At 31.1% G+C, this 15,744-nt stretch overlaps 1 protein-coding gene across 2 annotated transcripts in view; it reads right to left on the bottom strand.

Moving 5' to 3' along the window:
- Positions 1-10,322: 10,322 nt before the first annotated feature.
- The window catches only part of LOC140436967 (uncharacterized), a 499,062-nt gene continuing 493,640 nt past the window's right edge, over positions 10,323-15,744 (bottom strand). For both annotated transcript variants that reach the window (XM_072526155.1, XM_072526156.1), the window contains exon 8: positions 10,323-14,692. In XM_072526155.1, the coding sequence (XP_072382256.1) occupies positions 13,503-14,692 (1,190 nt within the window). In that variant the 3' untranslated portion in view covers positions 10,323-13,502. The remainder of the gene's footprint in view (positions 14,693-15,744) is intronic.

Genomic DNA, 15,744 nt, shown 5'->3' with positions numbered 1-15,744 from the left:
CAGGCAACGTATAAATAAACGAACAGTTTCGTCGTGATTAACCTTTAGGAATATATCGTCTTTTCACATCTAATATTGTAATAATAATTTATTGGCGTAACAAAATTGTTTCTCTATCGTAGCTAATAATAGAATTATTTAAAAAAATTGTTTTTGCTCCAAGTTAATTTTGTCACACCCATACTTACAGCAACCAGTTCTAGCCTGCAACAAAACAGAAACGCGTTGAAGCAAAACAGTTGCAAACAAAATTTCAGTTTATTTTTTTATTAAAATTTATTTATTTTAATAGTTAATTAAAATTTAAATGTTGTTTTAAGTTAGGATTAAACACATTTTTATGCAAGCGTTTTTTAAAAATGTGTAGCTTGACAGGCTGCAGTAGTGTTAAACATTTTAAAAATGACCTTTATTAACCTTCTTAACCCAATTTATATACTGAGGTAATTTATCTCCAGTAAATACCTTTAATTACGTTTGCTAGAGGTAATTTTTTCAGGAACAACAGCACCTTTTCTGGAAACATTGCTTCCCAGTGTCTCGTAGGGTTTTTCTTTTAATGCCCTTCCACCCACTAAGCCAAAATTTTTTTTTCGCGATCTATTTACTGATTTTTTGTGGCCACACTCACATTAATACATGCTACATCCGCCATGTCTAATATTTCTAATGATATTACAACCTTATTCACCGCGGCTCTACTTGAATGCTCACATAAAAATGAAATCAGGTAATTTTCTGCGACCAATTGCATACCAGTATAATAGAAATAATGGTTACAACCTTATTCCTCTAATAACACCGATACACAAATAATCCAAAGGAAATTAAATTCCTGCAGCTGGCTGTATACCATGTATCACAAAAAGAGGTTTAATTCTTTGTAAGTAGGTATATTTAAAAAAACCCTTAGAAGGGCTACATTAAAATAACAAACGTTTTCGGAATAATAATTCCATCATCAGGTTAAAAGCCTAAAATAAGTATGAACCATTTAATTAAAGCAAACGTGATTGAAATGTTGACTAAGGACCTGTAAGTATAACCATTTTGTTTTTAATCTTAGTCAACATTTCACTCACGTTTCATTTAATTAAATGGTTCATACTTATTTTAGGCTTTTAAGCTGATGATAGAATTATTATTCCAAAAACGTTTGTTATTTTAATGTAGCCCTTCTAAGGGTTTTTTAAATATACCTACTTACAAAGAATTAAACCCCTTTTTGCGATACACAAATATTGAGGGTTACAACCTTATTCGGGGTGGTCATTCAATTGTGGACCAGCTTGTCGTTTCATTACCATATTTTAATGATTACATTACCAATAGAAAAGGCCGAGGAGTTAATCACAGAAGGTAGTGAACATATTGCATGGGTGAATTACTTTGTTAAAAAGAACCGGGCCTACGCAGTTTTATCGATGACTAAAGTTTGCTAGGGAATCTGAAGAAGTTTGCCTGAGATGCAGATTAGGCGGACATTGGAAGAAGAATTGAAAAACCAATGATTCTGCATACATACAGGGAAATCGGTCACAGGTGTGACAAAATCACTTGCTATTTTCTACACACTTCTGAAGGGCAAGTGAGTGTTTATTATATTTCGCTTTTCGTTATATACTATGTAAAGTATTTTTCATATTAATATTCATATCATCATATATCATTTATTTAAATTTTACATAATTTCTGATGTACCTATATCATACGTTACTGATTTATTTTTTTATTTTCTGTCTAAATCGACATTGTCGGAAATCTCGTTCAGTTGTGCTTGTGCTTTCATCATTAGCTGTGTTCACCGGAATTAATCCGTTTATGCTTGGTATACTAAGCGCTTATTCATCGCTTGCTCATTTGGCGAACGACGATTTTTTCCAGCGGCTTTCAGTAGCCAAATACAAAATTTTAAATTTGTTTTAAATTGTAAGCCACAAAGTCAGTGGCCAACAATTAAAGAAGAACGAATAACGAAATCTTCACCGAATTGGAATTTTCTATTATATATTTTTTAAAATATTCTTTATCTAAAAGAAAGTATAAATAAACTTACTTTTTTAAGTTATACTTTTAAGAATACTTTTTCAATAATATTATATTTATGTTCTTTAAGTGACTTTTAATAAATTATGAATTTCTTAGCACACATTAAAACGCGCGTGTTTTAAAGTTACCATGGCTTAAATGAATGTGAAAAGTACAGTTGGTATTGTTTGAAATATTTATACTTCCGGTATTTAAATAAGAGGAAATGCTGTTCAAATTAATATTACCGACATTCTCGGAAGTACAACCCCCTTATAATGGGTCATTTTTGTATAAGTTATTTGTTAATAACAATTGCCGGCCCACTTGTAAAAATTAAAAAAAAAAAATACATTTCATCTTGGAAAAATATATAGAATCGAATAAAAAAGGTTTGGTGCATTAGAAATGCAAAAAGAATTTTAGTCGGTTGATGCTCTGCTTATAGGGGTAAACCGCTCGCCTAAAAACTCGATCTCTATTTACATTTTTGGGGGGCAATAATAAATACTTTTTCACCAAACGCACATAATTAATTGTATAGCTGTATGTTAAACGTCGAGTCATCACAGGCTTAGATTGTCGAATAGTAATAAGCAATACGCTTCCTTCTTCCTTGATGTCATGTAAGCGTAAATCGCACAATTCACATATTCTGCAAGAGCCAAAGATACCGCAAAAATAAATACGTAACGTCCGGAGCATCTGTGAAAAACTTCCACAAATCGTCTTCCTTGAATACATACGCCTTCTTGGCCACGTCATTCTTGCTAATTGCCTTTATGAATGCACGCACTTTCACAAATGATTTTAAATCGACCCCTTTGTTTATCGTCAATAATACTTTGCACATCATGCTTTACATCGAATGGATAGTCCACATAGTCAATGGCTTGTACTGTTCCGACATTTTCTGAAGGTAAACAAGCACAACTCGTTCATCTGTATCTGTTACATTTTGCTTTTCCATCCATTTAATGAACTTTTATTCTTTTTTATAAGCGTCTTCCGATTTTTGCAGTATTAACCGTAATTCAGTTTTACTATTTAAGTCATCACTATTAGAACTCATTTTTAAGCAATATACAACCAGTAATAACAATTAATCTTATGTGACAGATTGCAAATTAATTTTTGTACATCACAAATTTAACCATTTTACATTATTTAGCTGTTATTTTAATTTTAGTAATAATACATGATTTTAAAGTATACAAATAACAACAAAATAGCGTAAAGTATTCGTGGATTGCTCTATTTTGAGCACTCCGGCTGCGCTGTCGTGCTCGAAAAATTGCGCGTGTTTTAAAAACCTCAATATCCACTTATATTTTAATATACTATTTTAGTAAGATAAAAACCACTTATCCTTGTCTCAAAATATTCATACTTATACGTGAAGGCTTAAAGTTTATAAAACTTTTAGTAGAATTGTAGTTTAGTTAGTAGTTTAAAAAAAATCACAAAAATAACTAGTTAAGGCATTTTTTCAATTAAAATTAAATTAAAATAAAAATAAAAAGAAAGCCTTTCTTGAAAAATTGCCAAGAAGGAAAAAGTATTTACTACAATGAGAAAAATTTTACTCGTTAATTTAAACTTAAAAAAATATATAGAATTGAATAAAAAAGGTTTGGTGCGGTGGAAATAAAAAAAAATTGGTCTGTATATTCAGTTTCTAAGCGTCCTTTTTGGGATAAACCGCTCGCCTATGAGGCTTAAGTAAAAAATTACGTTGAATCTTTCGCATATCTCGTTTGTTACACATGGCTACCACCAAATTTATCAAAAACAGTTCGATACCTATATTAAAGAGTGTCACGAAAAAAGATTTTCATTTGCTAATTTCTCTGGTCTAAAAATTTTATTTGTTTAGAATCAAGACAAAATTTGTAGTTCCAGTTCCACTTTTGTAACCGTAAAAAATAATTACAACACTGTATTTTTTAAATAATTTATTTAGCACATTAGAGAACATGTATTTACAATTTTGTCTATATAATAATTGTGCTTAAACATATAAAAATTGAGCTAAAATGGCCCTTTTCGAAAATAATCTTGAAGGTTTGAAATTATGTTTTCTTCAAAAATTCGTTTCTTATCTGGTCCACTGAATGATCACATTCAGCGAACTTTTATTATTGTTTGAGCCTTATTAGCTACACCAAATATCACTTTTTCTAACATACAGGGTGGGCAAAAGCAAGACATTTAAATAGTGTGACGCTTTTCTTCGAAAAGTTTTAGATTGTTTTAGAGAAATAAAATTCACATTTCTTAAAATTTTAATAATTTGACATGTTGTGCGTCTTTTTTATAAACGTTATTTAAAGAAAAATTATTGTAATATAATTGTATGATGTAATGTCATCTGTAATATCTTATTCTTTTTTTGTTCTGTCGCATTTCGATATAATCTGTAACACTTAAAAGCGCATAAGAAATTTTAATTAAGACTGCTTAGCCATTTATTCAAAAAATGTTCTTCAAACATTTTTTTTAACTTACGTAAGGTTCTTAAACACACATTTAAATCAATATATATTTTTTAATAAATATATGTTTGGCGTGTTTTTTAATTGATCAGTTTAAAATGCTAAATTTACCATGCCTTGTATGTTGTTGAAATTATATATTTTGCAGAACTTATTATAGTAGTAACAAAGTCGGGTTCTGGTTGCCAACTCCAAAAAAGCCCAGAGTATCAATAACTACATATTACTGGGGCATACGGCGAATCGCTTTGATACGAATTCCAGAATATCTGCCTACTAGGAACCGCCCACTTTTACCTACTTACGAGGTCTTCACACATGCAATCTGGATTTACAAAAGCTTTGTGCTACCCAGTAAGTGAAAAGTAGAGTCGGACATATAGAGTCTTCAGCCACGGTTATGCATTGAAGGTGCTACTCTCAGATCTGTCGGAAAGATCCACTTAGAGAAACCAAGTGGTGGTTTAGCCAGTAGAGCCAGTTTTTTTAATATTTGTCGTTTTCTATATTTTTCTAGATTTTTTTCCCAAATATCTTCATGGGAACTTGTTTTAAACATAGTGTAATATATCTGACATTTAATAGATCTACTAATGTATCAAAAGTTTCATCATTTATGAATTTCAATGTTTCCACTGGAATATTATTTGAATCTTTTCATTTTCTATCTTTATTTCTATTTGTTCTCTTCTATTATTCCCTTACAATTCTTGTATTGTTGTTATACGATGTACACTGTTTTTGTTTTGTTTTTAATAGTACTCAACACAAGCTCCACTTGCAACTTTTTTATAGTTGTTTTTTGCCCCCGTTTTCTTTTTATAGTTGTAAGTTAGCTGCTTAAATTTCCCGAGGGTGATAAAACTTTCATGTTTTTCTGAAATTCTATATCTATCTCCGAGTATCAAACCACATCTAGGGTTTATTAGCTTTCTCCCGACATGAGGGGCTCTGCCAGGAGTGATTATTCAAAAATGGTAAAAAAATTGACCAGAAACAGATAGCAATACAGTTTCTATCATCCAAATACTATGGAACTTGATTCTTCTACCGTATATACTTCCGAAAATGAAGATAAACTACTAAAAAATAGTCAGCAAAACCGCGTTGAAGCTCAACAGTGACCGAAAAAGGTCTAACGAGCGAGCAATATCGGTAAAGCGAAGAAAAGGTGTTTTAGTAAGGCATCGACCCAGAGGAGGTTCAGCAGCAGTCGCTAAAACTTGTAATAATGCTATAAACATAGATGTAGGGTATATGTATAGGTAGGGGATCTATAATTTTTTTACAGTACCTACAGTAACTTGGTTACTGTAGGTCAAATGAACAAACTTGTTACTTTATTTTATTCTTTGGTAGTTTGAAAAAAAAAACAAAATTGAAATACAATGCGCTCCTACATGTGTATCACTTTCTGTAACTTCACTGTGGAAACTTAACTCAATATTGACTGTATCATTAGAATGACACCCTGTATGTTATTTAACAATTAGGACGGTCAATAAAGCAGGACGGTGCGCGTACATTAGCTTAATTTGTGTGTAGTGTCCTAAATTACGTAAAAAATTATTTAATACCTAGTTTAACTCTTTAAAATTTCACATACCTAACCCTAAACCAAAATTGAATCTACTTGCAAGGGTTAAGCTAAGAACAGATTCGATCTGGATGTCAAATTGGCACTGAGAAGACCGAACGTGTAAAGTGTGGGATATTTTGTGGCTTTATTATCTACTTCGTGTGATATTATTGTTCAGGGTATATTAAACTAGATACAAGATTGAAAGTTCATTACCAATAGCAAAATTTGTTCAAATATGGTAATTCCAGTGTTTTTATGATCCATACATTATTCACACCATCTAATACTTTTAATTCTACATTTATTTATTATTAATATGCAGTAATTTTTATTATATTTGGCAACACAGTAAGCTCATCTTTATGACGGATATCTGTTTTTATTTTGTATTAACTTGATATAGTCATTATTTCTGAACTATCTAGGAAATTTTTTAACCATAATATATTCGAGAATATTGGGATTCTTGAATAATAATAAAGAAGAAATGTAAAACTTATGTAGTTAGTATTCTATAGGTAAGCATATATATGGCGTAAACATGAGAAAAACCTTCTGGAGTTGCAACACAAAAGAACAAATAGGTAAGAGGTAATGATTTATATTAGGAAAAGTTTTTACTAACTATTTATGTTGCAATCGATTGTTTGAACATTATTTTGGATACTATAGTAACTTACCTACTAAGGTATGTGAGCAGTATATAGTTCTTTAAATATACATTTAAAAACGATTAATAGATACTTTCCTAGCCTGTAATTTATTCTCATAAAATACAGTAGTTAACTCAAAAATGCTACAAGAGAATAGTTTAAGAGCTGTTTTGTTTTATCTCTATAATTTTACTTTTTATTTACATTAGTTGTGCCATGGAAATGAATTTTGGCTTCACTGAGATTTTTGTACATTTCTTCCTGTATAATTATACGTACGCCGTACCCTGACCATGATTTACTGGCGTATTCAACGCAATAACAAAATTTAATGGGATCTCTCGAAAAGCAGACCATATTGGACATTTTCCAAAGGAGTCTGTTTTTTGCTGCAATCATTTCAGGATGTCCCTTGCATCAATAATCATGATATGCACAAGTCGGAAACCTTGTGCTTATTTTTTATTTAACAAAAACTGAAAAAAATTGAAACAGTTTAGCTGTTCTTGACACATTTTTTACTTTCAGTAATGAATTTAGTGACCCTATCGCTTCGCATCACTTCATTAATCTTTTGTCTATCTCTTTTTCTTCTTTTCACGTGTTCGTTATGGTTACTCCTAAGTATTCAAAATCTGACACTTTTTCAAAACTATAGATAGTCTCTGCTTCTTTCATTTTGATATATTTGTTATTATTTGTTATGTCTTCTCTCATTTCCATATATTGCGTTTTTGTTTGGTTTACTATTAATTCGTATCTTTTCGCTTCTTCTTAAAATTTCTGGAAAACTTTTTCTAAATGTTTTTTTGTTCTCGCTAGTATCACCATCATCCGCGTACGCTATGCACTGTTCCCTGCTATTGAAAATAGTTATGTTTGTGCTTATATTTGATCTTCTTACGATTTGTTCTAATACTAGGTTAAATAAATTCGTTGATAGCGGATCTCCATTGAGAAGAATGATGCGCATACCTTGGGTGGATAGAGTTCGAAACGATGACTTCCTTAAGAGAGCCGGCGTGGAAAGAGAACTCTTTGAATTAATTAAAAAACGCAAGATTGGTTACCTTGGGCACATATTGAGAGGAGCAAAATATGAAATACCACAGTTAATCCTACAAGGGAAGATCGAAGGTAGGAGAGGAGCCGGCCGCAAACAATTTTCCTGGTAAAGGAATATTAAAGAATGGACAAGAATACACAATACAGGCGAGCTGTGTCACGCCGCCAAGAACAGAATTCTAGTAATGAGATAGTCGCCTACGCACTTTGGTGTATGGCATGTTAAGAAGAAGAGAAGGATCCCCTTGTTTTAAATCTCTATTCACTGTGAACTGTCTTGAATAGCTTCCTTCCATTGTTATCCTACTCATCGTGTTCCTAAGCGTCAGTCCCACTAGCCTTATAAGCTTTTCTGGTATTTCTAATGTTCTCATGGCCTCATACAGCATCGTTCGGTTTAGGGAGTCATATGATTGTTTAAAATCGATAAATAGTATATGTAATCCTGAGTTTTGTTCGTAGCTATTATTTTGTATAAGTTTTAACATACTTATTTGATCAGTAGTTGTTCTTCCTGATCTAAAACCTACCTGGAATTCTCCAATCACTTTGTCATATTTTATTAATCTTTTCCTAATATTTTTTATAGACTACTTCTAATAGTGCAATACCTCTATAGTTTTCGCACTCCGTTTTGTCTCCTTTTTTATAGATAGGACAAATAAGAGCACTATTCCATTGTTTCATTTCTTCCTTTTGCCAAATTATTAGTGTCAAGTGAAATATCCTTTCCTTCAATCTTTCGACACCTTCCTTAAAAATCTCAACTCGGATACCACTTTCTCCTGCACTTTTGTTATTTTTTAGGTCTCTTATTATTTCTTTGCGTTCATTTAGAGTTGGTTCCCCGCACGTCCCGTCTTCATCTTCTTGCCAATTCTCATTTCCCTCAAGTTCCTCTTGTTGGTCTGTATTTAATAGATCATCGAAATATTCCGCCCATTTGTTTAATTTTTCTGTTGTTTCACCTAGAAGTAAGCCTTCTTTGTCTCTGCAATACTGTGGATTATTCTTTGTAGTTTCTCTGGATTTCTTAACTTCTTGGTAGAAATTCTTAACCTATTTGTTTATGTAGGCTTCTTCTACGTTTTTCAATTGCTTTTCTAGCTGTTCTCTTTTCTTTTTTCTGCAAATTCTTTTCACTTCCCTTCTTCTTGCCACATAAGAGAAATTATGGGCGTAAAAAACAATTTTTTTCAGATTTTGTTAAATAAAACAGCACAAGGTTTGAGACCATTGTGGCATATCTTGATTATTGATGCAAGGTACATCCTGAAGTGATTGCAGCAAACAAATAGACTTCTATGGAAAATGACCAATTCAAAACAGATCTCGCCTGGACTATAATGGCAATAGAGCGTAAATTTAAAGTTTAATAAATAATTTTACATCCGATAATGTTTGTATTAATTTGATCTATATCTAATAGAACAAGACAATGTTGCCAAATTTAAATATTCTTAGATTAATCGTAAATATGTCCTGTACCATTTCTGTGCTTAAGAATTGTCAAATACCAAATATTATTAAACTCATAGCTAGGTAAATCGTTGATGAATACAGCTGTAAGTTCACCAGATTCGTTTTACTACTAAATAAAAACGTTTTATCTATTATAATTTTTATAAAGACTAGATCAAAATGTTAATAACAACATTAAAAAGTCCGTGTTTTTGACATTTATTGTCTTTTCATATAATTTACGAGAATAATCTGTATAATAATATAAAATTAATTAATGAGTATACACAATAAGTTTTTAAAACAGGGCCATATTTTTGGCAATGTGTTTCGATTTTAATTATTCCTAGGTTTATCTGGAAATAACTAGTTTTATCATTTTTTTTTATTAAAAAATATTTAAAATTTTGTTTTCATTTCATGAAAGGTTTACAATGGGTTCACAGAAGTTTTGTATCGCCTATGCTGTTTATATAGACTTGACAACAGATTTTAATGTTGTAAGCAACATTTTGTACCGCTAAATATCAATAATACGTGCTATAAAACCCTATCTCTATGGTTCTTAATCTATAATTGATAAAACATAACAAACCATAGCTTTTTTAGACTGTGAAAGCTTAAACTTACTCTAAATACATTCTAAAGACGTTTATTACTTTCAATGAAAACATTTATGTACTACTTATATTCTACAACATGTAATAAACTTTAAAAAAACCTTGATTTTAGACAACTTATTAACAAATTTCACATTTTTTTAAACAACTGTTCTATGCATTGACTGTTCTATTCTGTTCTAACTGTTCTATTAGTATAATATTTTTCATATTTCATATTTTTTTTTTGTTTTTTTTTCAAAGAATTTGGTTAAAATAGTTATGATTTAAATTGATATAAGGTTGAATGCTCGAATAAATGCACTTTGATCAAATAAAAGGCAGATATCGAGCACAGTTTTAATAATTTAATCTTGCCCAAGTACTTTCGCTCCCTAGAGCATCTTCACGAAATGCCCCTGAAGATGCTCCAGGGAGCGAAAGTACTTGGGCAAGATTAAATTAATAAAACTGTGCTCGATATCTGCCTTTTATTTGATCAAAGAGTTATGTTTTTTTAGTTATATGCTGTTTATAGATCTCATCCGTTTCTGCGAGGATTCAAAGAGAAGGTAGCAGAAGCAGAGTATGAAGAAATGTTTTTTTTTGCTATCATTTATTTATCGTTTACCGTTTGCCCGGTTAGTGTATGCGTGTATTTATTTTCTTATACTGCCTAAATTTAGTCAACCTATCAAATCTCTAAGTCGACGAAATGATGAAATTTCTGAAAAATGATGATTTTGATCAGTATTCTTTTTTTTAGTTGTAGAGGGTGGTTCTAAAAGTGACATATTGAAAAGTGAATCTAATGACATTATACAGGACGACATGGAGAATGATTTTCAGACTGATTCGCTAATCTAACAGTACCGCCGAGCATAATAATATTGTTACCTAATAGTGCCATTAGAAATACATAGTCATGAGGCATTGAAGGTATGAAAGAAATTCCTTTTCTTTTTCTCGTGCCTTATCTACTGCGAACATTGCTATTAACAAGGCAATTCGTATCTTTGTCATGTCAGGGTCCATGCTTTCACCCTATATAGTAGAACTGGGAATTCGTAACATTTGATTAATCGGATTGTTAACGGTAGTGGAATATCCCTGCTGGTAAATATATTTTTCATCTTAATAAAGATTGATCTTGTTTTTTCAATCCTGAACCTAATCTTCTTTGTCATATTCCATTCATTGTTGACAGTTGTTCCCGGGTATGTAAACTTCTCTATATGTTCTGTAAGTCTCTCACCTCAATAAAATGCTAGTGTTGCAGACTATTGAAGTGCTCAATGGTACCATAAAAACAGGTTAGTACACACAAAATTTTATAGTTTTATACAATAAAACAAAAACATTTCCGCACACAACACATACTAATCATTTGTTGTATTGAATGGGTCTGTAAATTTGTTACAGACGTCAAATTATATCACCTTCTGTTTGAATACTTATTGTAGGCACTTGTTGAAAATTATATATATATATATATATATATATATATATATATATATATATATATATATATATATATATATATATATATATATATATATATATATATATATATATATATATATATATATATATATATAAATTATAGCTCTGCATGCTTATAGAAATTTTTTGTTTCAGTTAGTTTTGTTTTGTTGAGTCATTTTGTTTTGTACAGTGATACCGCTACATTGATCTATCAAAATTCCAGTTGGCAATACTTCTTGTAAAGTTATGCAATTTCTTACAGCCTGTCTCCCATTACGCACAGATTAACATGTGTTTAAAATAGTGTGAAATTTTTTATAAAAACCATTAAAGCCAGATATTTTCTTTGTCAAAATTCTGTTCTGGCCCTATAAAAACTATATATTCAGTAATAATTGATATATTTGTTGGGTTTAATTTTCTTCTAAACATTTTTTATAATTGGAGTCAAATTTTTGGTTCATATTTGGAAATATTTTGAAAAACATGTGTAAAGTTGTGTTTTATATATATTAAAAAAATTGTAGAAAAAGTAGATGTTATATCGTAATTATTAAAGTTGAAGCAAACCTTGTCGGTTCGATATTGTTTTGAACTGGTCATGGAACTCTTTGTATATAAACGTATTACATAGAATCTTTTTTTTAAATGTAAATATAGTTTATCCTTTTGGGTTCCTGATCGGGTTACATTTGTCAAAATGATTATTGTCTTAAAACATTTTAGTGTGGTAAAACATTTGAGGGTCTTTAATTATTCATAGTTGTAATAACCATGATCATAATTATTCTGTGTAGGCTGTTTAAATAAGACAACAAAGCTAAATCTATTTTACTACAAATGTATCCCATCAATTATTCTGTACTATATTGGTACATTGGTACACTGCAGAAACCTTTGGATATGACGTCTTCCACAGATATAGACGAAATGTCGTGAAGAAACAATTCCACAACGTAGCCTATAAATTTAGAAAATAATGTACAGTTACAAAATAACGTAATTTGTTTCTAAACGTCAATTAGATATCATTATATAAACTCAAACCTTAAGCAAGTTGTCTGATGAAAAACAACCTGCTCTTTAAAAAACCACAGTTTTACCCCATTGTGTAGTTTTTAGTCTGTTATTACTTTTAAAAATTTTTTTAATTATAATAATCAAATTAGGGTTAATTAAAGATCCATCAACGATATCTGTGATACTGATCTTTTGATGTCATCTTTCTTTGATGCCCATGTTTTGCACCCATATAGAACTAGAGATCATATCTAGCATTTTAACATTCTTAATCTTATTAAGATGGAAACCAGATCTTTTTATTTCAATCCGACTTTGAATTTTTTGGAGTGATCTAATTGAATGTTTATCTCTTTGCGCAGATATTTTACTCTCTACATTCTGAACGTTGAGTTTGTCTGTATTTATTACTATTACTATTACTTTGTTGCTTTGATGGCTTACGAAAGTTCTTCAATAAGTATAGTCCGTTTCTGATTCATGTCTATTTGGACTCACTTGAAAAGAAGAAAAATATCGTACTTCAAATCATCAGTAAGAATGCAAAATACAAGGCAAAACAGGACATCGAAAAAATATATATCGGAATGAAAAATATAGTGATATAAGAGAATGAGGAAATTTTGAATTGCAGGCGACTATAAGACATGCGCAAAGTACTGCAAGATTCTTTCCTTAGGCATTGCCACTTTCAAATGACTGATAAGAGATTATGAAAAACAAAAGGATGTGACCTTAGTTTTGTGAAAGCCCTTTTTAGTGAGACTCTACTTTGGTTATTTTGAAGCAATTTTTGTCTTTTATTTTCACAAACGATCAGTAACTTTAAATATTTGAAGTTATTAATAACTGAAATTTAAGATTTTCGATATTTTTTTTGTAACCTTACATTAAACATTAAGGTTAATAGTACCTAATATACTTCAGGGACGGTTATAACGATGATAACAAGATAAGTTGATCCTCGTAATTAAACCATTAGCCATTGTAAATGTTGAGTAAAGTGTATCAAAATTTGCTTCAGCTTATTTCTTAAGATATAACAAATATACCACAAACAAATCTAGAGTGCCACTCCAAACTATATTTTATATTAAAACGCCTACTTATTAGTTCATCCTAAGACCCTGCTAAAGAAATTTGGATAAAAAGGCCTACCGTGGGGCCTTGTCAACTGCCTTTGTCTGTTAGGTCTAGGATGGTCGCTGTTTTCTTCACTCTCTGAGATTTCCTCTGTTGAAGTGTCGGTTTTAACGAAATCTTGTTGCTTTTCTTCTTTCTTGATAGATTTTTGCTCGGTAAGTTTTTCTTCTTTAACAATTGGATTTTCTATTTGACCTTGTAATGGTTTTGGCAACAGCTGTTTCTTTAAAACATCTTTGTCTATGTGACTTATAAGTTCACTGTCGTTATTTTTTGTGATATTTTTGTTCAGAAGATCGATATTTGGATCAATCTTTGTGTCATTTGTATCATCACTTCTTGGACCAAGTTCGTCAATATCCATCAGTTCTAGTCTATTATCTCCCACTTCTTTGGTTTCGTCAAAAGATGGTTCGTCAGCCATCATTGGTAATTCCTTTCTGAATGTTCTGTTTAGGTGAGGAGACTTATCATGGATTACTGGAAATATTTCAATTTCTTTGTTCAAGTCCATTTCCTCCATACTTTCTTTATTATTGTTATTATAATTTTCTTTTGATTCAACTTCTTTGTTTTCTTCTTTTGATAAGTTCATTTCTATATCCTTTTCATGTTTTTGGACAGTTATTTCGTCAGTTATTTGTTTTATTGGTAAAATTTCTACTTGTTTATTTAAATCAAGTTCTTCTTTACTCTCAACTAGTTCTTTACTTTCAGCCTCTTTTACATCTTCTGTCTTTTCTGTTACTTTTTGAGTTTCAGTGGGTTCTTTGTTTTCTTCTACATGTATAATTTTCAAAGCTGCTTTATCTATTTTCTTTGCCTCGGTAATCGGTGCAACAGTTTCTTTTTCTTCTCGTTTCTGAAGAAATTCTTTGATTGGACTGCCTGTGCTTATTTCTTTGGCTTCTAAAACTTTAACGATTTTATCATCAGAATTCTTTTGGGCGTTCTTCTTTTTAGGGTCGGCGTTCTTGTAAATGTCTTTCTTTGTCAGTGGCTTGGTTTTGGGATCGGCAGGATTTTTGCTATTTTTTTCATCCAGTTGAAGAAGTTTGTTTGACGGTTTTGAGGTTTTTGCTTCAGCATTGATTACTTCCTGCGTTTGGATTGGTCTTGAATCAGATGTTTCGTTCAGCTCAATTATGTCAAACATAGTACCTACAAATAAGATAAGCATTAAATTATGTCTTAACAATAATAAGGAGTACAAGTACAAAACACGTAATAGCACAGAAAAATACTCATATCATATAACTCGTATAAAAATCGATTCGAGCAGGATAACTACTTGAAATGTAGAAAGGAATCACAGCATTAGGGACATTATAGAGAAAAGAAAAAATGGATGCCTTATTTCTACTAACACCAATTATATTTTTTTATCGTGAACTGTACAGATTGGAAAATACGAATATATAAGATACCAATAGCATTATCATAATTCGATTAAAGAGACATAATGATATTGACCATAATGGTGAGAGTAAAATTGGTATCACATATCAAGTGCCTTCTAACGGTGAGACACGGACAGCGATGTATTGGCTAACAGGGCCGTCCTTAAAATAAGGATGCTGGCCGATACAAAAACTTCAAGCTGGTGCGGGGTAATACTGTATATTGGTTTCTTTGGTAGTGTATAAGCTAAATAGTGCTGAATACAATGCTAATAGAAAAGGGATTCAGTTGGCAAAGTTCCAAAAATATATTCAGGCCATAATGACGAAAAGATCTTCACTAATATAACAATATTATACTGAAATTGTGGCATCTCCCGAGAGATGCCATAACTTCGGAAAAAAGAGATGGCATAATTTTGAAAGCAAATTAAGTCTCGGTTCAAATTTCCTGATGAAGACCATTTTTGGAGGGTTTTGGAATTTTGAACGTTTTATAAGTAAAAATATGGAGTTGGTAAATGTGCCTAAAAGAATTTGACAATGGCAAGTGTGATCTTACCGAAACGTCGCCAAAACAATGGTTTTTCTAAAAACCAAAACTATTTAACGCGGAGTCAAACCCGGAAAGTTGGCAAAGTTCCAAAAATATTTTCAGGCCATAATGACGAAAAGACCTTCACTAATATAACAATATTATACTGAAATTGTGGCATCTCCCGAGAGATGCCATAACTTCGGAAAAAAGAGATGGCATAATTTTGAAAGCAAATTAAGTCTCGGTTCAAATTTCCTGATGAAGACCATTTTTGG

The sequence above is a fragment of the Diabrotica undecimpunctata genome, chromosome 3, assembly GCF_040954645.1.
Source record: "Diabrotica undecimpunctata isolate CICGRU chromosome 3, icDiaUnde3, whole genome shotgun sequence".
Classification (NCBI taxonomy): domain Eukaryota; kingdom Metazoa; phylum Arthropoda; class Insecta; order Coleoptera; family Chrysomelidae; genus Diabrotica; species Diabrotica undecimpunctata.
Note: the sequence above shows the minus strand (reverse complement) of the source record. Positions and strands in the feature narration are given on the sequence as shown.